At 50.6% G+C, this 25,764-nt stretch overlaps 1 protein-coding gene across 1 annotated transcript in view; it reads left to right on the forward strand.

The window, feature by feature from the left end:
* The first annotated feature begins 5,615 nt into the window (after positions 1–5,615).
* Positions 5,616–25,764, forward strand: part of LOC122387525 (pleckstrin homology-like domain family B member 1) — a 67,656-nt gene continuing 47,507 nt past the window's right edge. Inside the window, exons 1-4 of the mRNA XM_043377789.1 lie at positions 5,616–5,811; positions 6,323–6,511; positions 12,427–12,549; positions 23,341–23,660. Of these exons, the coding sequence (XP_043233724.1) occupies positions 5,616–5,811; positions 6,323–6,511; positions 12,427–12,549; positions 23,341–23,660 (828 nt within the window). The remainder of the gene's footprint in view (positions 5,812–6,322; positions 6,512–12,426; positions 12,550–23,340; positions 23,661–25,764) is intronic.

Here is a 25,764-nt window from a genome sequence, read left to right on the forward strand (position 1 = left end):
AACAATGTGCAGAGGGCCTACACCAAAACAACATGATTAGTGTGCACTATGCACAGCATTGTACCCTGATTATTTGAATATTTTGATCACTCAACAGTCAACAGTCAGGAGATAATTATTGAATATCACATTTCTTATACATCACTTGTCAAACAAGAGCATGATGACACACATTTTGACAAGCAATCATGGTAGTATTCCAATAAGTTGGACAGTCATCTCCCCGGGCGTCATTTTTCCAGGAAGGTACCTCTGCAGGTGTTGTGGCAGGCTAGGTTGAATTTTCCGTTCCGTTCCGTTTATTGATTATAATTTGGGATCACACATTGAACAATTCATAATTTATGGCACTGTCAAAGGGGATTGGTCGGAAAGGATTCACGTGTTAGTTTTGTTAGAATACGGACAGTTAGTGTTAAAGGTTATATTGGGGAGTTTGACAGTGCCTAACCAGACGGTAACACAAAGACGAGATAAAAAAAGACGAGTCAGTGGTCGTTCCAGAGAGCGGCGACCCAGCACCGCCGCCGAGCGCAGCGGCCATCCGGCACCCGGCGCCAAGCACCAGCCGGGCCTAGGTCGATGGGGATGGTGCCCGGAGAGCGGCGACTCAGTATCGCCGTCCAGCACACAGTCATCGGGCTTTCGACGCCGTCATCCCGCCGGTCCGAGGTCGGCAGTACCGCCACAGAGGTGGCGCCTGCTCCACCAGTGGCGCTCGTCCCACCAGTGGCGCCACCCCATGGCAGCACGAAGATGTAGCCCGTTGTCAAGTCAGGAGAGGGGGCACCGCTGCCGGTCTGGGTTAAGCTAGGCGAAGTAAGGTGGTTAGGACCCGGTCAGACCGTAGGGCCTGGTCAGGTTGATTTTAATCTTTCATCCTTTCATCCTTCTTTCATCCTGACTTCTTTCATCTTTCATCCTAATTTGACATATACATATACCTATTACCTATGTATGTTTTTGCTCCAGCCTGAATTTCATTAGGTAATGAGTTAATTTTGCTTTGTTTTTATCTGTCTTGTTTTGTGTTTTTGTCCCTTATATTTTGCCCCATAGGCAAGGGTGGAGCTTTTCCAGGGAAGGTACGGTGGAGCATGATTGGAGGCGCTCAACCAGACGGCATAGGAGGGCATGGTTTCTGAACGCACACTGATGCCTGATTCAAGCCACGCTGTCTTCATGCGGGGCGGCGCGCTACTTAAAGTCTCTAAAAGAACGGGAAGTGATGCCGATAGAACCTTCAATCATTCTGGGGTAACGCTTATGACTTGGAAAAAGTCGCGATCCCAATTCAATCGAAAACCTGTGGGCTCTTGTTCAGCAGGAGGTGTATGAAGAGCCACCCGCCATAAGCACTGCTCAACCGCAGGCACAGGTTTAGACGGCGTTGGTCCGCATCAAAGCCAGTGTGCTGGATAATCCAGTGGCTGAAATGCTCCAGAATATTCGCCACTGTGTTTTTATGAAAGGTGGCTACAAGCTCAGTTAAAAAAGTACCAGATTGTTTTGCTTTTACAGCGGGAAGAAAGGTGTCCGGATAATTTCGTTACACCCCCTGTAATGTTCAAATGGTTGCTAAATTCGAAATCAGCTCCAAAAACTAGCCTTGAAACATGTAAAACTCGAAAAAGTGAACCGAGGTCATCAGAGGTCATTGAGCTGACCTGACCTTCAGGTGACCTTGACACCCACCCTTAAATGCATGGGACCAGCATCATATCACATGTTTCAACGCTTAAAACCACATGAAGACTGCAACCGCGCGGCTAATGCGAGCCGACACGCCGAATCGCGATTCGGGCCAAACATGGTCTCGAGAAATAGGTCACAGGTCAAAGGTCATTTGGGTCAGAGTCATGAAATTTTCAGGGTAGGTGTAAAATTGATAAAATCGGGGGTATTGAAAGTTTCGTCGCGATCGGACGGTTTTTACGCGAGTTACTCACGAAATACCGATAAAGCGCACCCAAAAAGGCAGAAATATGCACATGCGATATCCTATACTGCGAAAAAAGGTGCATCATTTTTGAACGTAGCCGACGAATTGTAATTACCCTAAGCTCAGGCAGATGTATGGTAGAAAATCCCCCAAGTGAAATACCCTACGGCGGAAATAAAATACCCTACGGCGGAGCTCGGTTGCAATTTGTAAATACGCGGTATATGCTGCTTGCGCGCAACAAATGCCGCACTTTCAAATAAAGTCGCTAGGAACAGCGGAGATCCCGAAAAGTAAACAAAAGTAAAAGTCTAATATCTTGAAAACCGGTGAATATTTTTCGATGAAATTTGGTAGATATTCGTTTTTGCTCTTTCTGAACCGAGCGACATCACTTTCATGCCAATTCATTAACCCGCGCGGGGCTGGGGTCTCCAGCCGAACGCGCGGGGCTGGGGGGGGGGGTAAATTTTACCCCCCCTGTTATCTCCCGAACTAACGGTCCGATTTGGAAAATTCAAACGCCAATCGAAAGCTCTCATCACGAACTACTAAAAACATGTACTTATTTTTAAGTTTGAGGTCAAGGTCAAGGTCAGGTCAAGGGTACAAATTGCAAGTTTCTACAGTATCGGCCTTGCACCGTAGTTGCCGAAGAATGGAGTCATGGACTGAGACTGATCGCCCAAAACGTGTTCTTAGGCTACCAAGACAATATTCGTTGCATACAATATCATTCAGAGGTCAAGGTCAAGGTCAGATCAGGTCAGGTCAGGTCACCAAAAAACAAAATATAGAAAAGGGCATGTGCGACACATGTTTTATGGGTCATTTTACTCATAGAATTCAATAGGCACACTCAATAAGTGATATGGACCACCTCTGGATGAATTTCAGGTCGAGGTCAGGTCAAGGTCAGGTCAAGTGAGGTCAAATTTTGAAGTTGGTTGTTAAGGCCTAAAAAGGTGTCTATCTGATGCAGTTTTTCACGGCGAATCGAATGGTGCTATTTTTGTTTCCGTGCGAGGTCTAGAACTTCCAAAAAAGTCATTTTTCAAAAATTTTGTGTGTCGTGACGTCATAAAACTTTGAATAAATCCCACATTTTTGAACCAATTCTTCTAAAATTTGGTATGTAGGTGCACATAGACCACTTCTCTGACATATATTCCGGTTTTTTCGATAGACTCAAAATTTTGGATTTTATAATGATTTTCCCAAAAAAGTCAGTTTTTTTAAAAAAATTAGGCCAAAATCCAAAATTTTCAAAAAACGGAGATAGCCATTTGATAGACAAAGTAAAATTACGTATAACCTTTTTTGTTACGTCTTGATTCCTTTGAAATTGAAGATGTTAGCGGCGTTTGAACTTCTGCCGTTTTTGAGGCGAAAATGACGAACATGACGTCACTAAAACGTCAATTTCTCAAAAATTTTCCGACGGATTTCGCTCAAAATTTCAGGGAACGTGTCAAATTGATGTAAGAAAAGGTACTGAAAGTTTGGCGGCGCTGCGCGCCGCCGTTTTTGAGATATCGCAAAAATTCGCGAGGGGGGGTAAAATTTACCCCCCCAGCCCCGCGCGGGTTAACTTTTTTGAAGGTGGGAGGGTCCCTTTAACTCTCGTTGACGATATTCTGGCAATGTGTGTTTCAGAACCTGCCGAAACTTTTATTACAAAGTTATTTTGACGCCAAACGATTATGAAAGGTACTTCTCATTTACTCGTAATGTTAAATTTCACGGAACGAATCTGCGGTTTGGGTAGAGGCTACGCGCTCATGGGGCGGAGCCACGTAATGACGTCAGCGCTAAGCTCCGCCCTACCCTCCGGCGCTCCTTGCCTGGCGTCCGGTGGTCACTCGCGTCTCGCGCTCCATCCAGGCTTGCTGGTGGGCGGTAGCTGGTAGCGGTAGCGGGCGCTGGTAGATGACATTAAGAGCAGATGGCGCTGGTGGCGGGGCTCGAGTATGGCCGAACGGACAAGCCTCTGCTCGGGCCTGAATTGACCTTAGCATTATGAGTGAATGAGAAGTACCTTTCATAATCGTTTGGCGTCAAGATACCTTTGTAATAAAAGTTTCGGCAGGTTCTGAAACACACATTGCCAGAAAATCGTTAACTAGAGTTCACGCATTTAAAAATTATCGCAAAAAAAGTGGGGTCTCAACTCTCAAGGGGTTTGACGTCCATAGCAGGACCTGCACCATTTTGAATTAGTTCCGAAATCTTCAACGTACCTATTTTTGCATGTAGATGTATTAATAATAGTGAAAAATTGCATTCAACAATTAATTAGAAATAGATGAATGGAATATGTATGAACATAGACCTCGTAAGTCGTATGCACTATGCATAAGGACGTGGAAAAACAGCTCGAAGAGTTTTCCCTCTAAATATGGAAGCAATGATTGAAATTTGATATTCTACAGATTGCGAGTTTCACAGCTCATTTCTGGCAACCTTGAATGTGCCGACCGCGCTCATTATTCAGAAAAAAAAATATTGATAGTAGCTCTCTTATACGGCATTGGATAGTAGTTGTCTTTCGTTTTTGTTATTCTTTTCTGGTTTTTGCTGTATTGAAGCTGCGAAGCTGCTTGGAAATCGCCTCCTTCACTTTGATATAGAAATCCAGCATCAGAGTGGTGTGAGTTTGATAGTTGCTTTGTTGAAGGCTACGGTCTGCCATGTTTTCGGTTTTGCATGAATAGGTATTGCTTTTTTGTGTGTTTTTTTGTTCATTGGATGGATTTTGTTACATTTAAGCTGTGTATTTTGTCATTGCTCAGCTATGAATACATATTTTGCACAGTACATACAGTGCTTTATTGCATTTATTGTCACATGCTCCCAGTTTGAATTCATTTTAATGCCTATTCAGTATTCAATTCAAATTGAGACAGGCCACTACCTTGTTTTTGTTTTTAGCAGTTAATTGAAGGTGCACCTTATTGCCCTTCTTCGAACCTGAAGAACCACCGTCACTGTAAACAAATATTGAAACTGTAAGCCATGACAATAAGGGTAATAAGAACCCTTTTAAATCACTAGTCAGATATTTCAGCCTGTCTGATCTCTTAAAGTGCACTGATAGAAACATCACAAGCCGAGCTATAGGAATGAACAGAAAGTCAAAAAGAAAAATCAACAGCAAGGTGATATTTTCATCTGGCTAGTGCTAAAAGTATCTAGGTATCACGTGAGCTTTTCATTGAAGCTCTTAAAATGATAACACATGCTAAAATATCTGACTATATATTTCAAGTTTTATCAATCCGTAAAATTATCATGAAGACTGTAGATTGTAGAAGGTTGAATATATTGCTGACTATATCATTATAAAGTAAGATTACTTTTTGGGTGTAGCCCATTATCAAGCTTGACATTTAGACTTTTGAAGCTTCAAAATGACTAGGAACTATTAAACCACATGTTCCTTCTTCCTGAGCTATTGAAACACATGAAATGATATATCTCACTATCACAAGTAACCTGCATTGATCCATCAGTCAAAGGAACAGAACACACATTGATGATTGATGCAAAAAGTAAAACATGCAACATTAGATCAAGAGTATTCACTAATTCCTGCATTATTTTATTCTCTCCAGTGAAGTGGCCCACTCTAAGTTGACTGTGCCCGTTTCCAGCGCACTGCTGAACTGCTGATATGGAGGCTGGCAGTGGAACCAGGCCTGCTGGCGTGTCGTCCCCGCCGCGCTGGACCGGTCTCCACGCCGAGTACTCGCCTCCGAGGACGGCCTCGGAGCCCGGCCAGCGCTCCGAGACGCGCCGCCCGCACCTGGTCAACTACGGCGCCTCGCGGCTCAGCACGCCCGTCAGCTTCATCCCGCTGCCCGAACATGGTACGAACCCGACAGAGTGACCGATCACAGAGATACGACATATGAGAACCTGCATTTGACGATGCGATGAATGTTTGTGTTATTTTCTATTGTCATCGCATGCATCTCAGCTATTTGTATCATTTTCTGTTGTCATCGCATGCAGTGTGCACTGTTTGGATCAGTTCACTTGGGAGCATACATATGGTGAGTATTCAGCACCCAGTAACGCTGTATTTGCAGCTCAAAATGGAACTTTTGTCGCGTTCGTCGGGGGCGATTGTTCCGGCATTCATCCCTTTCCAGGGTTTTCGGTCGCTCGCTTCTTACCCCGGTAGGTGGCGCCCTCTGTATCACCTCCTATGGGCGCTCCCGTGGGACAGAGAGCGTCATGTTGATGTCGCGCCGTCCCTCACGTGACCCCATCTAGTCCAGCAAGCTCACCTGGATATGCACTAGCATGCTGTGTATGTGAATTTTGCGTACTTTCGCCGTCCTGGGACTGGCCACTGACTCCGGCTCCCGCCGCTAGGTCGGCTGGTGATCGGTGTGCCCGACCGCACCCAGCCGCCCGACATCAGCATCCAGGGCTCGGGCGTGGAGCGCTCGCACGCCGTGCTGGAGACCGGGGGCCCCGGCGGCGGCGTGCTGCTGCGACCTCAGTCCGGTGTCACCACGGTGGACGGTATCCGGTGCGCGGCGCCCGTCCAACTCACCAGCGGTGAGTACCAAAGCGACTCAGGCCGCTTTGATACGTCAGAGGAGGGCTCACGATGCCGTGGTGTAGGCGTATTAGCGACGCTGATACTTTGATATGAATGAGAGAGGGATGACGACGCAGTGATACAGACGGGAGAGGGCTGACGACAGCGTAATATTACAGGCTGGAGAGCGCTAACGTTACATGATACAGGCGGGAGAGCACTAACGTTACATGATACAGGTGGGAGAGCTTTAACAGCACTTGGGAGGTAGGTGGTCGATCGTTCGAGTGAAGTGGAGGAATATTAAAAGGTTGGGATGTCGATCCCCGGTGGTTGAGTACGTGGACCTGCCGACCGAGCACCGGGGGCGGGGTAGGCTCTCTGTGACCCCGAGCCGACGAGATGGGGTTATACTTACACTGGGGGGGAGGGGGAGGGGGGGAGGAGAGAGAGAGGTTGGAGGGTTCAGGTAGGTAGAGTGCTGAGACGGCTCAATTTATGATCTCTGGAACATTCACCGGATATGGTGCATTAATTTCTGGCAAGCGTGCCACTGCTAATGTAATGAGGTAAATGATGAGGGATGAAACGCTGAGTTTGTTGGACTCGAGGTAGGAACTCTGGTTACAATAACGCCGTTGAACTTATGTTATCATTGCTGTGGAATGGTATGAAGGAAGGATGTCCATTTCACTGTGTTGTTTGGGATATCCTCAGTTAGATAATGGATTGCACTCCGATGGCTGCCGTGCAACAATGCAGCGACAGACGATACAAGCGACAATTTCCCTGCCTTCTTACGTCTACTGCATTAACGAATGTATTTTTTTTTCGACCAGTATCATCCTTTTTCTGCCAGACGTTACGGGAAGCCTTCCGGGAAGGTCGCAACTTGCAATGTTATGCTCGCTAATGTCGATACATTCCGCCTTCGGCCTGCCAGTTAGATATGTGAGTTCTATGTAGCTTCGTCTAATGCGTCGCTCTGCCGCTCTGGAACAAATTGGATCTGCGAACGAATGGCGGAGAATGTTTTCCCAGATTTTTGCCCGATCAAGCACCGTCACATTGACGTTATATGAGCGACTACGCGTCCGTTGCAAAGCTCTTAAGCTTAGTCGCGATAATGAATTATCGCTAAGCATTCACAAAGTTTTTAGCTGGATTGTAAACAAATCGTTGCTCCTACCTGTGCTTACTGAACTAATCGACTAGCCAACACAGTCGACTCGCAGTGTTTGCCTTGAAACAATGACTCAGCTCTCTGATCGATCAGTACGAGTCAATGAATATTTACCGACCTCCCGGCGTCCACCGGAACGGATGTGGACAGCCCTCGGTGGTATCAAACACTGGATCAGGGTCGGCGCCGGCGGGCGCTTTATAGGGGTTATGCGGTTCGAGTGCCCTGAGACTGGAGACGTATTGGTCCCCACTCCTCAGTCCGAGTAGGGATTCTGTTAACCCCGCTTTAGAAAGTAGGTCAACGGGCGCCCCTGTCAATCCTGTAATCTAAGGTACCCTATTTTTGTCATAATTGAGTAATGGCTCGCCTATCAATCTCCTACATATTGGCTAGGGGATTTATATTTGTGCTATTTCAGGTATTGCCGATAATGAAATCGCTCTCGGTCTCCGTCGTCAGTTTATCAACCACGTTCGTTTCACCTGTTGCCATATTTAATTGAGAATTGTTAATTAACTTTTCAATATCCGCTGCGAATAGAAGCGCGTCTATCTGCCACGAAGTATGTCACCGCCTCATTCATGAAATTAAAAATGGTGGATTTATTTTTAGTAAAATTTTGTGCTTCAAAAGATTGTCAAGAAACCTTTAACATAGGGTTTGAGTTGAGATAGCCAAGTTTGCGGCGAGGTTCAGAAACCACTATCTATCTAGGTTGCAACCCCCGCGGCCTCTTGGTGTTGAAGAAATTCGCTCCCTTCATTTGAAAATGGGCCTTGCGCAAGGCCCTATCTTCAACATGGAGTGACCGTTAGTGTGACGTCACCTCGTTTAGTCATTCTGATTTAAATGGGTTTGTTCGTTGAAAAATCGCTTAAAACTTGGTCTGAACTTTGTTGTGGTGCCTACAGAGTAAAAAGAATCAGCTTTATGACAGTAATGTGGCCTGGGGAAGGAGGTAATTTTGGGCTGTGACGTCACATATTTGAAAGTTTGTGTTTGGAATATGGGAAGCCTAAGATGTTTAATGAAAAATAAATGCCAGAACCGTGTTCCTGGTCATCCAATCTATAAAGTCGGGCACAATTTAACTGGTTTTAACAACATTTTAGAAGGTGGGATAGTCCACATTACTGTCATATTACAGTCATAAAGCTGATTCTTTTTACTCTGTAGGCATCACAACAAAGTTCAGACCAAGTTTTAAGCGATTTTTCAACGAACGAACCCGTTTAAATCAGAATGACTAAACGAGGTGATGTCACACTAACGGTCGCTCCATGTTGAAGATAGAGCCTTGCGCAAGGCCCATTTTCAAATGAAGGGAACGAATTTCTTCAACACCAAGAGGCCGCGGGGGTTGCAACCTAGATAGATAGCGGTTTCTGAACCTCGCCGCAAACTTGGCTATCTTAACCCGCGCCCCACTGGGGGGGGGGGCTATTTATAGCCCCCCCTCCCGTTTTTCTGCAATAACTTCCAAACCGCTTGACGTATCGACGCCAAACTTTCAGTACCTTCGGCTGCATCAATTTGACACCTTGTGTCAAAATTTGAACTTCGTAGCTACCATAGGTCGGCCGGAAATGACGTCAGAGTGACGTCATGTTCGTCCGATTTCGACGCAAAACATTGAACCACGGCAATCGCTCCCAAGAGCTCAGTTTTTAAGCTAGATCCAATTTCTTTGCATGAAAGGATTCAGAATTGACCGCGCTATCAAACTGCTGTCTCGGATTTTCAAAATTTTGAAAATTTCGAAAATTTTATATAATAATATTCAAAATTTATATTTTTATATTTTTTTCAAAAAGTTTTTGACTTTTCGAAAAAACCGGAAGATATGTGACAGAACGCATGATTATGACTAACTCTAGCAAGTTTTAGCTAAATATCTTCAAAAATGGCCAAGTTATACGCATTATTGCAAAAAATTCACAATTATTTATTTTTCAAATCACTTTTTCAGTACGTATTTGACATTGTACACCAATATAAATGGCACCATCGTGTTCCTGAGCTCAAACTGCATCCAATAGACACCTTTTTTGTTGAAAAATTTTAACTTCAAAATTTGACCTTTTTTGACCTGAAAGTGACCTGACCTAAGCTAAATTCGACTCAAAATGACCTCCAATGACACAGACGACATCAAATTCGAAATCTATGGCCTAAATGGACCATAGAACATGTGTCACGTGACCGACGCATGATATAATATTTTCGTGACCTGTGATGACCTGACCCTGACCTGAAAATCAAAGTACAAGTTTGGTACCCTCAAGGTATCTAGAGCATCTGTTCACGAGTGTGGAAACCAAAAATGAGCCTGATCTGACTTGTAAGACGGCGGCCAGAGCCCAAAATGTGAACAAGCCAAAGTGCTAATAATTTTTACTTTGACCTGACCTGTGACGTCATCGGTGACCTCGAGGTCAATGAAATTAGGTTTCGCTCGACAGTTTTTCCGGGGCTATCAGACACCGTTTGAATTTTGACGATCGGCCCAGTAGTTTCGGAGTTAGGAGGGGGGGCTATGAATAGCCCCCCCCCCCCCCAGTAGGGCGTGTTATACACAGACCCCAGTGGGGCGCGGGTTAACTCAAACCCCATGTTAAAGGTGGGATAGTCCCTTTAAGTTATTTAAAATAAAATTGTATCGAAGTGCGAGTCGACAGGCATCCCGGCTACTGCCTGCGACGTGAGCCGTAATGCCTGTCAACAATGCCCTTACACCTAACAATGTGAATGTATCAGTGACATCGCAGGACGTCGGCGCTGGTTCTTTCCGTCGGAAACGGCGCGGCCCAGCTCCGGACATTCCTAGTGACTGGCTCGAATGTTGACGCCACGGGTGGTGTGGGTGTGTGGCCGGTGGGAATGGGAGATTCGTACCTGGGTGTGTGGGCGTAGAGGGACTGAGATTCACCCGTACCCGGGTGTGTGGGCGTGGTGGGACTGGGATCCAGTCGTACCTGGGTGTAAAGGCGAGGTGGAACTGGGATCCAGTGGCAGTTGCACGGTGTGGAGAATTTCGCATTTTCAAAGCGGGGGTAACTCCGGCGGTGCTAAAGTTATCAGTTATGCTTGTCTGAGCTGGCCTCTTAATGCTATTCGTTCTTATGCCGCTGCAGCGTGCAATGCTGCGATGAATTCGAATTTGGACCAGGCTAGGTAAACCGAGAGTTGCAAATGTGTATGTGCTGCACCCCGAACACTCACACTGATTTCCCCAGCCCTTTCCCACCACTGGGAAATTTCCAGTAGTGCGGTTACATTTCGATAAGTGTGTTCTGCCTGGTGGTAGGTGGTCACACGCCTTGAAGTATCCCGCGTGGGCCGAGCCGAGTCGCGTCGAACAGGCGCCCGGAGCCAGTGTTCGGAGGAGCTCCCGTGACAGAGGTAGCTATTCTGTGTCCGGTCACTCCACCAGCCTGCCGGGAGCGGTCGCACGGTCGGGGGTCGAGGCCACCAATTGTTGGATACGCTGCACTGCACGTGCTCCGCGCTTGGATGGTTACTGGTTAGGTGCAGCATTGGTGCATTTCCCTCGCGCCGGCCTTGTATAAACGGTCTCGGTGATTCGGTGTATGTTGCAAATAATTGGTCGCCTGTGTTTTGGGGCATGCCTGTAAGTTCGGCTACGATGCAATGAATGTTCGATGTTCGATGCAACATTTGTGTTGCGCAGCTGAATCATGGTTATGGAAATGCAAAGCCCTATCGGTTACTATGCAATTTTTACATATTTGAATTTTGATCGCTTTGGGCTGGTCGGGTATTTTGTAATTTGTTTTCAATGCTGTTAAATTGTTTGTTGTGAATCATTTTAACGGCACTTCTTACAACGAAGTCGCTATTTTTGATACCTGTGCTCTGCGTGACGACCCAACTTGCGCTGAAAAAGAAAGGATTAGAAGCTGTAAATGGTAGAATATGTATGGCATTTCGTGTGTTGACTCAAGTGTGCACTGGACACGGAATTACAAACATGTAGAAAAGTTGGATTTGGAAATGCACAGCGGAATGCATAAGTCGATTTTATGACACGTAGTCGTCGATTGGCGCTGTCATTTTGAATAGTCCGGCACCGGCTACAGTTTAGATCTCCAAACACTTAGCTTGCCAGTCTTGCGCCACGCTTCCATGCAATATCTCATGAATATTAAGTCGCGCTTTGAAAATGGTAAGTAGAGCTCGTTCCTATTCGTTATTAACATGCACCGCTTCATGGAGGCTTTCGGGACTGTGAGCCGGCTCGAGACTGGTTTGTGAGCAATGGAACCCGTCGGCCTCAGCTCGATGTGCGGCGCCTTTGATATGTGCTGTACGAGTATGTCGCCTGCTTTCGTGCGCTCATGTGTATCTGTCTTTTTCACAGCGAAGCTGCGCCTCATGCTGCTTTTCCTAATCCTGCTTCTTGCCTCACCCACCTACCACCTGGTCTATGAAACACCAAGTCAGTTTTTAACAGCTTTCATTTCATACGGCTCATTCCAGCGTTTATTAAATTTCACACGGACTCACAACATGTGGGTGGTATATTGACTACCTTGTAGTCCTTGCTCTCCCCATTTTTACTCAGAAATCATCCCGATACCTAACTGCCTCTTTCCTGCTCGCCGCTTTACTGACGTATATCCGTCGCGCGCCGCTGTGTCTCGTGAACTCTGTGTCTCGGCCGCTCACTCCTCCCGCTCTGCCCCGCCGCTAACCGCTGTCGATCTGTGTTGGCTGCCCTGACAGGTTGTATGCTGTGCTTTGGTCGCTCTCACTACTTCAAGTACATGTGTCCTGCCGACTACCGGCCCCCGGAGTCGGTCGACGCAGAAATGACCGGCGACTATCTGGCCATGGGCGGCTCGCCAGGTGAGTCGATCGGCTGGAGGCTGGTCTCGAGGGGTCACGGGGTCACGACAGAATGACAGTGACATTAGAGGGGACCGGGTGCATGCCATGGTGACAGGGTCAAGGAGGACGCCAGATGGGGAGCTGGGTGGGGTGTGTTGGTTCGTTTTTTTTTTTTAGTCCGAACCTTTTGATTGGAAGGATTCACAAGAACAGAGCCCCCGTTAAGCGAAGCTTGTTGCGTTGACCCTTTTCTCTACCCTCCGATCGCGCAATTCCGGTTCTATGGCAAAATTTAGAGTCCAAAGTTTAACGTGCGCACGGCCGTCCCCTCACTAACTTCGCCTGGCCACGGCTTGCCATCAACCGCAACCATACCTGCCAGGAGGCCCATAAACGTCAAGCGCCCGTCGCGCTTCGAACCCGGACTGTTTAACCGGGAGCGCGTGCTCTCACCACGCGGAGTCCAATGCTCTACCGACTGAGCTACGGGACCGGGAATGGTTCTGACAGGTAGCATGCCTGGGATGGAGAGATGGGGAGGGTGTAGAGTCGGACCTGCCGGTCATGTTAGCAATGGCTCTACCGCTCTGTTGGTTCTGGGATGTGTAGGAGGTTCTTCCCGACACCTGAGAAAGGTGGTCCGACCCCGGCTGCCTTGGGTATGTGCTGACACGGCCGGCTGGGGTCGGGCTCTGCTCCGCCGGTGCCGGTGTCGACTGTGGACGTCTATCCACCGTCCCACACGACCGAGCGGCCGAACTCCCTGAACTGAACTCCCTGGATCAGTTTTAGCTCGGCTTATTTGATCGGAAAATTGGTGCAGAAACGAAAAACACTGCTGATGTGTTACAATAGCCAGAACAATGAGGGGTATCTGCCAGCAAAAATAAAACAGCATTACTTATCCAACAAAAACAAAGTAGGTCAGACAGCAGGAGCAAAACAGCCGGGGTTTTGTGAGCACCAACCGCTGAGGCGTGCTGGAACGTCCATTTGCCCTTCATCCGGTGATGGGATTACCCATCAAAACACTGCAGCATTGTATTTCAGACCATATGAAATGTGTCTAGTCTTCCCTCTTTCCGGATATTTGTTATCGTAAAGCATCACGGATGTCGGCTTGCGTCAGCTTGCTGTCAGTCCGGCTAAGACGGGTGCCGTATACAGAGTGCACTCTCCGGCTTCTGTTAGCTGTGACTCCTACGTGCGAGATATCCAGAGCCTCTGCACTGTGCTCACACTCGTCCGAGCTATCAGTGCTTCTCGCGGTGTTTACACGCAGCTTCACGACGCGCTACTGTCGTGTTGAAATCGCTCGTCACCAGAGTCGGTTGTAAGATATTGCCAAGTGCCGGCGATAATATAAACGGAGCGTGTAAACCTGATGGTTAGCGACCCGCTAAATTTACTCTCAGCTCGTAATGTAGATCCAACTGACGCGGCCGGTCTTTGGTTGAGAGCGATATGGTCGGGACTCGGGAGGGATTTACGAGGGTGATGGCCCCGCTGAGACGTCTGTCCAATTGCCCAGCCGCAGCCCTGCCAAGATTCAACGGCCGACAGTCCATTAGCGCAAAAAGGCAGCCGAGAGGCGTGGGGGACATTTGTTTCTGCCGCACGCAGGCCCGCTGGGTTCGTTACTGTTGTGTTCTTGTCATGGCGTCTGTCGGTATGTGTCGGCAGTGAAAATGGTGGCAGTGAACCGATGTCAGTGGACAGGTGTCAGTGGACGAGTGTTCGTGAAGCGGTATCAGTGAACGAGTGTGGGCATGTGGCAGTGGACGAGTGTTGGTGGACAAGTGTCAGTGGACGAGTGTTGGTAGACCAGCGTTAGTCGACGAGTGTTGTGGACAGATGTTAGTGGGCGAGTGTTTGTGGACCAATCTCAGTCGATGCCAGTGGACAGAAGTCACTGTCTACAGACTGGTGACTACTGTTAAAGGGAGATAATGACCTTTTTCCACAAAATCTGAGTTAGGACCATTTTCTGACAAAACACAACAAGTTATAATGTAAATTAAAACCATTTTGCTTAATTCGGTACCTTGCCGCAAATATCTCAACTTGAAGTCACGTTAGCGGGGAGCGCTGAAAATGACCGTTGAATAAGTACTTACATCACTTTTTGGTACTTGCATGTAATTTTGTAAAATGAGCGTATTCCTTACATTTGATCTTCATCACATCTAGTTAGTTAATGGTCGTCTATAGTGCCTTCAAAAGATATTCATGGTTTGGGGGTGGTTTATGTCTAAATTTACGCAACTATTTTTCCTGTTCATCATCTGACGCCATATGCTGCTATTTTAGTAGTAACGACTCAATTTTGAATCGGTCCCGCCGACTGCACAAAATAAAAGAAGATAGATACAACACTTTTGCGGCATCACTGAAAAACTTATGCAGTACTGTTATCAAAATTCTCATAACACCGTTCGACAAACCTGAAGTCTTTTTGAAATAAATATGCTTGTATTTTTCGCTTCAGGCTCTGACGCCAAAATAATGAATTTCGTAGTCGCAATCGCAAGATTTGGCTGCGTTTCTGGCGCATGCCGTTCATTTGTGGCGCAAAATAATGTTGGAAACAAAGAAGAGTAGGCACTATGTACCCCCGAATTAGAATCTAATTAATTCTAAACCGAATTAACTCTAATTCAAATTAGAATCCTTACAACCAAGCAACGACAAGGCGATAACATAAACAAAAACCCAAGCGTCGCTGTTTGAAACAAAAGCGTCATATACTGCGACTTTTTTATAGAGAAGGACAACGCATTTCGGTGGGTGTTACAAGTACTGCAAGTACTGCTTCTTTTTTGCAAAAATAAAACCTTTTTCACATACGAAAATGTGCTAGGAAATTTTCATATTTTATAGAAACTACAGTAGAAATAGTATAGATGTCGAGTAATTTTTATTTAAGAAAAAAGAAAGCTCATTATCTCCCTTTAACGCCAGACCCCTTGAGACCCTAATTTTTCGCGATTATTTTTAAATGCGTGGAAGAATTTCAACCAAGCTCAGGACATGGCCGTTTCAAGACCTGCCGAAACTTTTACAATTTAGATATTTTATCGCCATTTCAATATTTCAGGCACTTCTCATTGACTCGTAATGTTAAATTTCGAGCAAGATTTTCACACGGTGTGTAGAGGCTATCACCAGTCAGTCTGTGATACGTTATGACGTCACAGCTAAGTCCCGCCTCTGTGGTCTTGGCCTGCGGCGGTTTCGGGCCGGCACGCGGTCACTCTCGCTGTGGCGGGGAGCGGGGACGGTCGAGCGGTGCCGAAAGCCGGCGGAGTTGTGCGTAACGTCTTGGCTGACAGTGCCCAAAGAGCGACATGATGACTGAGGAATCATAAATGCTAAATGCGCATCGCTTGTACAATGCTGATATGTTCGCTGATATTTGTTTTATTTTTACAAGCTGCAATTGACGGGCAGATGGCATATAACTGACATAAGGTTAGGAAATATTCACCTGTATTTAAAGCCTATGGCGTTGCAGATAATGCGATACTGGGATGTCGGATGTCACCAAGTAGCTGCCGATTTGTACATCGCTATGCAACCATCGAACAACGCAATAATAAGTTAATTGCCTTCACTTCACATCATAGGGGAAGTTGGGGGAACGCCGAAGACTTTTTCTGACGCCCGTAGCACGCAAGGTAGACAACATAAGCTATTCTTGTTGGCGTCATTCGAGAGGCCAGTCTTTTGCCTTTCAAACATACCAGGCGCATTTGATGAATTCGCATACCGTTAAGCGCACAAACTAAAAATATCAAAGAAGTGACTTTTTCGGCGTTGCCCCGGACTGCGGGGAAAGCCGAAAATGGGAGAAATGATCTACTGGGAATGCCGACATTGATGTTTTGCCATTTTATCTCAAACTTTATCCAGAATTGATCAAAGCTGACACGCGTTTTAAGAGCTTGAGGACGCGGTGCACACTGGAAGTTATAATTGTGTGATATAATAAGAACATGCCAGGTAAATCATTCCTTATAGGTAACAGGCCGTTGTGTCGGTTGAAAGTGTAATTTGTGTGACTTAAAATACGCGTTGCTATTCTACAGCAGTAAAGTCCACGTAGCGTGCTTTTAACACGTGCGTAATCGCACGTTTTCGGCATTACCCCAGCCTGCCATACTTTCATTTGCAGGCCCATAACTTTTCAACGTGCTGTATAAATTTCAAATAGGCAGCACACTTATGCAAAGACATGCTAAAGATTACTTGACCGAATTGGCCAGACAAACGGTAGCATAATGAGTAAGAAATGCAGCTTCAAAGGCGCATGTAGTGCAAGGGAAACGTACCTTGAAAACGCTCTTGGCGCCCTCACAGTCGAAGTATTCCGAATGACGACTCGTAACAAACATGCGATAATTGTAGTCACTTAAGCTTAAGAGCATCACTGACAGGTGGCATCCATGTCTTACGGTTTTCGAAATATCTCGAATTTCGGCTTTGCCCCAACTCCGGCATTGCCCCAACTTCCCCTAAGGCTCGCTCGTATTTCAAACAGATATCCTACATCGAAAATCGTATTTGTTAGGAATCGTTAACGTTTGTTCGAAGCACGTGTGAGTAGTAGGTTGAGGAGTGATGGTCCTCTTGGTCCTATAGGTATACAAGAGTCAACAAGAGCCTGACATTTGCTTGACCGTCTGCTGCAATTGATTCATAGCACGTGAAGCGTCAGCGAAATTCATAGTCCTTTACAGATGGCAGGGGTGTCGTTTGTACAGAGGTCGCTGATGGGCACGGGTCAATGCCGCAGTCGTGGGCGGAGCCTAATGTCATATGACGTATGAAAGCCTCTATCCAGGATGGAAAAACAGTTAACATTACGAGTCAATGACAAGTGCCACAAATATTTAAGTGACAACAAAATGTATTTGAAGAAAAAGTTTCGGCAGGTCTTGAAACAGCCCCTTCCTAAATATGGTTGAAATTATTCCACGCATTTAGAAATAATCGCGAAAAATTAGGGTCTCAAGGGGTCTGGCTTTAACAGTAGTGGGGACAGAATTATGACAGGCCGCCGGTCGGCAGCCCCACCATTGGACGCTCCTCTGAATCAGCCATCTGTCAGTTACCTGTCAGTTGAAGTCAGCTAGTCAGACTACTTGTCAGCCCGCCGTCACCAGCCGCCGTGTAGGCCGACCAACCGGCAATGCAGTCGCATTATCCGAGACCCGGCACTTGAGTGACTTGTGAACCGGCAAATACCAAAACTTTCCATACTGAGCTGTGCCATCAGCTTCAGACGATAGTCAGTGACTACAGTCGCCCAGTGTCTACGTACGCCACTCTTCGCTGTCCTTCGGGCGTTGGCTCGTAAAGCTCCGGTCAGCCGGGGCTGGAGTTACGCAACGGGCGGCCCGCGGTGCCGATCTTACCGCCCCGTCGGGGCTGCTCTGTGGACGTGAGTAGACGACCGATCGGGCAGGTAAACCATCGCAAACCATCACACACGGGGGCGTGAGTGGCCGCTGGGAGTCTGGTGAGCGTGCCTGGTCGCTCGGTCGGTCGATTTGGATGCATGGGTTCTCAGGAGCCAGCGTTGAGCCGCTTGGTGTGTTGAAACATCGGGAAGCCTGGGACCATAAGCTCGTTGACAGTTGTTTGACGCAACAAAGTGAAGGGTCTGTCGGTATTGTATTATCATGTTGCAGATCAGTTCCCCAATTGATGAGAATCTGTTTCTGGAAGGAATCGCCGCACTACCGTTCACCTTGACCCGTGCTCGTTGTCGCCACCAGTGTCCACTGCTACCGGTTTTGAGGTCTGTGGGTCACCCGTGTCGTAATTAGCGGGCGTTTTCACCCCGTCAGACGGCTACTCAAGGCCGCGCACACCTCGCGCCGTGGGATGGCCGCCTCAAGGCCGCCGCGGCGGCGTCATCGTTAGGAAACTGACCGACGGCACGGCGTCAGTTGTGCGTGTCCTGTGCTGAGTCGTTACACGGCAGTTCTCCGCCCGACTGGGTCCATTCAGTGTTACAACAGACGCGCTATTACTCCCCGTAGCACTACCGTATGGTGGAATATAGGTGCACCGTGCGTCGGTCAGACAAGGCCATATTCACCCTCTGTTTCACAAGGTTTTATTTCAAGGATCCTGCATGATATGGTCTCGTCAAGCAATAGCAAAGGCTCGGGGAAGAACTCACTGAGCAGATGGACATCTCTTACCGATTTCAATGGTTCTGCTGTGTGCGTTGGAGATCCCTGCAAGCCAGTGTATGTGCGAGAGCGTCATCCCAGCTCATCCACCCCCTCTCCCTGTAATACCCCCTGATGTCAGTGGAGCAGCTGATTGAGCTCGTTTGGACTGAGAAGCTCGGCTTGACGGGCGGTCCGCGCGGCGCGATGAGAGCCAATTCGGCGGCCTCCAACACGCATGGTCGAGCCTCACGCGCTGGAGCTGAACGGAAGCCCTGCGCACTATAGGTTGCTGTTCAGGGAGAGAGGTCAAAGTTCTGGAGGAGCCCAAGGGAGAAGTGGACGGCACTGGCCCGAGGACGTGGAGTCTTTGAGGAATTCAGAGCTGGATGGTCTGTTGTTAACTGAAGTGACCATTTTCCTGGCGTGCCACCGTTTCATGCGGTGCGGTATACACGAAGGTCGATGAATAGCCCCGTGGTCTTGTGACCTTGGATGTAAGGACGGCGACTAGCGGAGTTCATCGTTTGGAATTCGTGCGTGTTGAAAGCATACCCATACTGCTGATTCCCATGTTCGTGATGTGTCATGGCATTGAAGAGTCTGGTATGTTGGTGTTCTTTACCGCTGTTTCAGTTAATGTTTTGCCTTGTCGAAAATCCTGACCCGAAGTTTTCCCTATATTCCCCCTGATCAGAAGCTGGGATTTCCTTTTTTATGTTGGAACAATGGGTCTAGCTGCTCCTTCAGCGGATTGTGTGCACGAGCACGCGCTACTGGTATGGTCGCGCTTTAGTTTGCTGATCGGCTCCTGGTATCAGTGAAGGGGTGCTTTGTAACTGAATAATATTCTCAATACGAAGCATTGTGGATGGCTATTGTTCGTGGGTACTACATTCGTCATGTCCTACCATAACTTTCTTGGATACGCATTGTTTGAAAACACTACAATGGTGCGTGATTGTATTACGTATTCCGCATTCCGCTTCAATCTCGTAGTGATGATCGTCATAAATGATGTTTCACGTCTATGCCGATCAGTAGTCGGCCAGAAAAAGTCCCGAATGTGAGATCACTGGTGCAGCGCTGCTCACATTGCTCAGCTGTAGTGTCCGCTCCCGCAGATGCACCACGTCCCAGGTCCCACCCTCCGCTGTCCGGGGTCACTCCATGTGTCCGCCCACTCCCCAGGGAACGCTCCTCCACTGCACGGCTGCAGCGGCAGGGGCCCGGCGCTGCAGGCCACTCACCGTGCTGACTGCTGACCGTGCTGAGATCAGCGGCACGTGCCGGCCGTCAGCGCCGCCCGGCCGCGCGCTGATGGACGCTGACGGGGCGCGGTAGGACGCCGGACAGAGCCCTGCTGATCGGGCGTCGCCGGACGGGTCCGTCGGCCCGGCGCCGCCCCGGTCCGGCCGATCGCCGCCCTGATTCAGCGGCGGTGCGGCCAGCCGGCAGCTGACGGGGCGCTCCTGGACGGCGGGGCGGCGCCGAGCCCCGTCCGTCCGCCCGGCTGGCCCGTCCGCCCGCTCCCCAACCAGCCAGTCGGCCGGCGGCGCGCGCAGTGTGGGGCCGCCGCTCAGTGAAGGTGGTGCATCGCGCGGGCGACGGGCGCTGTGGAATCAGTGTTTTTTGTCTGTGAGACGGGCAGAGACAGTCAGTGGACTTTCCGGCGCGTTGGACGACAGGTTCGCGCAAGAGGCTGTGCGACAGTAAACTGGATATTCCCAGAAAAGACAGACGAGCGATTAAGCAGTAGTTAGTGCCGTGCTACGTGCATCGACATTGTGTCTGTAACTTCTCACGGAGGAGCAGCATTCAACGCAACCGGTTGGCGGACCGCCGAGCTACCTATTCCGCTCGGCCGCCTGCGACTGCGCTCCGGACATAGCTCGGTCGGGCGGACCTCCACCGCTGCAGACGCCGGCGGTGTTGGGTTTACACGGGCGTGCGACGTGTAAACGGACCGACCCGCACACCGGGAGCAGAGGGCAGGATGGCCTGTGTCAGCCAGCGCGCCGGTGAGAGGGTCCGCGGAGCCGCCGCGGCGACTGGGGTACTGGGAAAGTGGAGGGTGTAGACTGTAGAGGAACGATGTGGACAGATGTGACTGTAGCGTAGGACTTAAGTGTTATTCGTATCGCTCGATAGCACAGTAAACCATGGTCGCCAACGCAGGTTTTTAAATGTCCACGTTACGCAGTAGGTCGCTCTGCTTCGCTCTCCCTAAGCACCCAAACAGCTAACCAAATCAGTCCATTTTTAGGGAAAGTCACGAGGACTGGGTTATTACTGGCGAGCAGTGACCCCTCCCCTCACTTCCGCCCCCTCCTGGGCCTGTCTCGGCGCTGTCTCTGTGTTGATATTTGCCGGCCAGCCGCGGCGCCCCTCCCCCGGAGCCTCTCTGCTGGGTACCGCTGAGTGGAGCGTGGGCGGAGTGGCCTGTTCGCGGATCTCGTGTCGTCCGCTGACGGATGACGCTGCCTGGCCGGCCCGGTACGGCCCACCGGCACGTGACCGTACTGCCAAACATGTGACTGTGGTTGGCAGGCTGGCCATGGAGTTCAGCACGTGAGCCGGTTACGTCAGGCCGGATGGGTTGAGGAGGCGCGCCCGTTCGGTGTCGCAGCGGCTGCCGCACTGTGCTCGATACATGTCCGCCGGCTCATCGGACCGACGGAGGTTGTCCCGACCCGTGCTCGACCAGCTGTGCCGCGGCATTGTCTGACGTGGCACGTGGCACCCGTGCCAAGACGCACGTGGCCCGTGCTGGTCGCGGCCGGTCGCTTCCGGCAGGTGTTTCTTTTTTGGAGCGCTCGGCGCTTTACGGCGCCCTTTCAATCGAGCGGCGGCCTAAATAGGCCGAGATGGGGTGCTGGCAGCTGCCGCGGCGCCGGCACTGATTGAATCCGTCCCTAGGGAAGAGGAGGAATTCCACCGCGCTGCCGAGCGGCCGCCTGTTATCCGACGGTTCCGCTCATTTATCCGGCGCCCGCAGCTGCGGACGGCCGCGTGGCTGCCAAATTCTCCCCGCTCGGGTAAGGCTGGTCCCGGAAGCGCGCTCCATTCGCCCTCGGTTCGCTCCGGTATGCGATTTTCTCTGTTGGCGTGTCGAGTTTTACAGCCCGGTCAGGTTATGGCGCTCGTGGAGACGGGGTGCGGAGCGATGAATTGATTTAGTGTCGGTTTTACTGCCAGCTGCGCCCCGGTCAGACTGGGTGGGATACCGATCACCGCCCGTCTCCCGTCCAAACAGTGCGCTTTTTGGGCGGACCGGTCTTGCTTAATCACAAACTGCATGTGTGCGGCGGTGGGGCTTTGAGCTAGTGAAAGCAGGTGATGGTCTCCATACGTGCCTACACATCACATGTCCCGCCGCTGACATCTTTAGAACGTGCCGATAAGTGCTGCGCCATATTTCTGAAAGCACACAAATTCCACAGCCGTCACATGGTCACTAGTCAGGCGGTATCGTCTTTTGAGTGGCCCTAACAGGCATGGGGCCACGTTTTACGACACACACACATCCGACTGACAGAACCGCGCACCTGTTGAGTGCTTGGATCATCACTCTGCCAACCACCGAGCTTCGAGTCTGGATGACACTCACATGCACAAAGACCTCACAGACACAGGGGACCATCTCCATAATGCAAATATCGAGCGGCGCCGCATTCCCAGCGCGTATTCTCCTGTGTGGGTCCCGAGCGAGTGTCGCAACTGCGTCTGTGTGTGCGTTGTCGGCTCTGCTCCGGGGCTCTGGTCATGTCCCGCCGTCATCCCGCTGTCCTGTCCCGCCGTCAGCCCGCTGTCCTGTCCGGCCGTCAGCCCGCTGTCCTGTCCCGCCGTCAGCCCGCTGTCCTGTCCCGCCGTCAGCCCGCTGTCCTGTCCCGCCGTCAGCCCGCTGTCCTGTCCCGCCGTCAGCCCGCTGTCCTGTCCGGCCGTCAGTCCGCTGTCCTGTCCCGCCGTCAGCCCGCTGTCCTGTCCGGCCGTCAGCCCGCTGTCCTGTCCGGCCGTCAGCCTGCTGTCCTGTCCGGCCGTCAGCCCGCTGTCCTGTCCCGCCGCCAGCCCGCTGTCCTGTCCCGCCGTCAGCCTGCTGTCCTGTCCGGCACTGTCCGTGGAGACGTGCAGGTGCGCTCTGACATTCAGCCGGTACACACGTCCTTCGATGGTGGACGCGCCTGTTGTGAGCGGTCCGGCCGGCGACCAGACGTGATTTATTGACCGATTGTGAGTGCTGACTCACCGGTCTGCATGGTGCAGTCTGTCCGTCAGCGGCCGCTGACGCGCCCCTGTTAAGCCGGTACCGACACCCGCTCTGTCGGTACACCATACAAGGGGATCAATGTTCAATCATTTTCATTTCACCATGCCACTGGACATAGTATTTTGCTTTGTGGGTGGTTGCCTGTGTAATGTGTGTTAGCGCTTGTCACTTCACTATTGGCCCTGATGCGTTAGTGCGCGGTTGTTGGCCGTCAGCAGCCTTGTTATTCCCCTTGTCACGGACATTCCTCTGTGTGTTCTTTGTCTGTCTCTCGTTCTCAGTGTTTTGGTGTTTGTCTTTCAGCTCCACCCCGGTAACCCGGCCCGTCGGACTGACGCGTCCCTTCTGCTCCTCCGACAGCGCTGGACAACCCCGAGTACTACCACATGGGCGAGTCCGGCGGCGGCAGCGGCCCCCCGGTGTCTCCTCGCCTTCAGCTGCCGCCGCCCAAGCCGCCGCGCCAGCCAGCCTCCGAGGGTCCCTTCACCGGCGAGTACCTCTACACTCGGCTGGAGCGTCCTGCGGGGCCGGCGCCGGCCGCACGCACCCTGCCGCCGCCACGCGCCGCGCCGCCCCCGTCACCTTACGACAACGTGCCGCCGACGTCCGCGGCGGCCCGGGCGGCGGCGGCAGCGGCGGCCCAGGGCGGTGACCGGGAGCAGCCGTCCGTCTGCAGCACGGTACGTGCGACACGACCTGCAGGCGCCGTTCCGTTGTCCCGGGACAGTGTTGTTACCCGTCGCTTGCAGCCGCTCTGTGTTCTATCCCTGCTCTGTGTTCTATCCCCGCCCTGTCCTGACTTCTGAGTGCGCTGGACCGACCACTCTGCGTATTGGTCTCCGTGTTGCATGTCCTGTGTGTCTGTCGGCTCCTCCGTCCGTCACTTGCCACACCGTTCGTTTGTCACACGTCAATGTGTCTTTCCATCTGTCGATTCGTCCGTCGAGCGGGTTACAAATCTGACGAGCGTATGTTTAGCTATCGGCATGTGGTCTTCTTTATTGGTTGCCGATCTTTCCGCTCGTTATTTTTCTTTCGCCTGTCACCACTACCATTTGCAATCTTTCATATATTCTGTCATCTTCGATCGGGACTGGTTCTCAGTCTCCGGGGTACTCAAAGCGTATCTCTCCCGCTGCGCCTCGCTGTTCTGCTCCGAATTTCTTCAATTCTTGTTGGCCCGCGATTTAGCCCACAGAGTGCGGCTATTTCCGTCGCGCTGTGTACCACTCGTTGATAGCGCGCACTTGAGAGGTCATTCATCCGTCACAAGGAGCATTTGTAGTGAATGAACGACGCAGATTGTGTTGAGCTCCTTGGAACTGGGCGAAGTCAACAATTACTCGGAACCGACACAAGAGATAGTTCTTGGAGTGCTGTCTGTCGTGAATACGGCCCATCTCGAGCTAATCTCAACTAATTTCCGATGGCTTCTCACTGAAGTGGGTCGGCCTCGATGGAACAGTCGTTGGCGTTCGCTTCCTCACCGGTCGCCGCGCCCAACCTCTATGTTACCACCGACTATCTGCCTGATTGCACGACAAACTATGCCGGAATTGTGGGCGCGCCGCCGGCGGCGGCCGACAGTTGGCGGTGTTGACGGTGCTATCGCTATCGCCACGGACAAATTAGGACTGGAGGGTGGTGTAGATATCACCACATGTACCGACGGTACGGTGGTGGCTAGTGTGCCACTGCGTAAGGTGTGCCGCGGGGGGAGGGGAGGGTGCTCGCGTTGAGAGTAGGTTTGGGCGGATCGGGGAGTGCTGCTTAGAGGATCGGCTGAAGTTATTGGGCTATTTACATATGAGATGTGAATAGCGTGCTTCGGCGCCGGCGCCTGCACCGCCTCTTTAGTGTCTTGGGCCAGAGTTTGTCTCAATTCAGGATCGGAGATGTTGGAATTTACACTGACACCGTCGGTTCGAAACCTTCTGTGACATTACCTCGTGACTATCGCAACTCAATCGAGAATGCTAGAAGAGGTCATCACGGAAACGCAAGGTGTGATCACTGTTTCGGGTTCTTTTGTATAAGCGATGAGCGGAATTCGGTTTCTCAACACTGCCGCATGTTCCGGCTGCTCGGCGCATCTGCTGCTGTTGATTTCAGTGACCGCTGGCGGTGGTCATCGCAATTTTTCATTGGAAACTGGCCTGTGCTGCTGCTGATTTGTCCGTTTAAGATTTTTCGCCAGGGGACTGGCAAATGTGGATAAACTCCCTTTGGATGAGTCTCGATTCACATTTTCCTCATCTGCTCTACCGCTCTGCCAGCGATCCCTGCTGAACCCACCGACCTCTGTGGACTCCTGTCACACCACTGCCACATCCAGTGTCACATTACTGTCACACCCTCTGCCCAAAACCATTTCTCACCTCCGTCTCTACCAGCTGTTCGCCCACCTTCCCCCCACCCCCACCCATCTTCCCCTCCACCCCCGCCCCGCCCCCAGAAGGCAGACCGTTGGCGCCTCGGCACCACTATAGCCGTATGACCGATAGTCTCGGCCAAAGGTCGTCCCGGTACGTCAACACCTGCCGCCAGCGGCGCTATCTGGTCCGAGCGGCCGAACACGGTGTGAGACGACGCTCGGCGGTCTCGGGGCCACGACGGTGACCAGAGCAGCTCCCACGTGCGTGCTGTGAAGGTGTGAGATCGTGCACCTACGGTGACGTGTAGGACGGTGCTAAACGGTGACAGCCTGGGAAGTGGTGTTGCGATTCCGTGCAGAGCGATCAGTGCAGCGGAGCGCCGTCACTCGCATTACAGTGCTAAACCAGG

Source organism: Amphibalanus amphitrite, unplaced genomic scaffold, assembly GCF_019059575.1.
Source record: "Amphibalanus amphitrite isolate SeventyFive unplaced genomic scaffold, NRLGWU_Aamphi_draft 000288F_arrow, whole genome shotgun sequence".
NCBI lineage: Eukaryota > Metazoa > Arthropoda > Thecostraca > Balanomorpha > Balanidae > Amphibalanus > Amphibalanus amphitrite.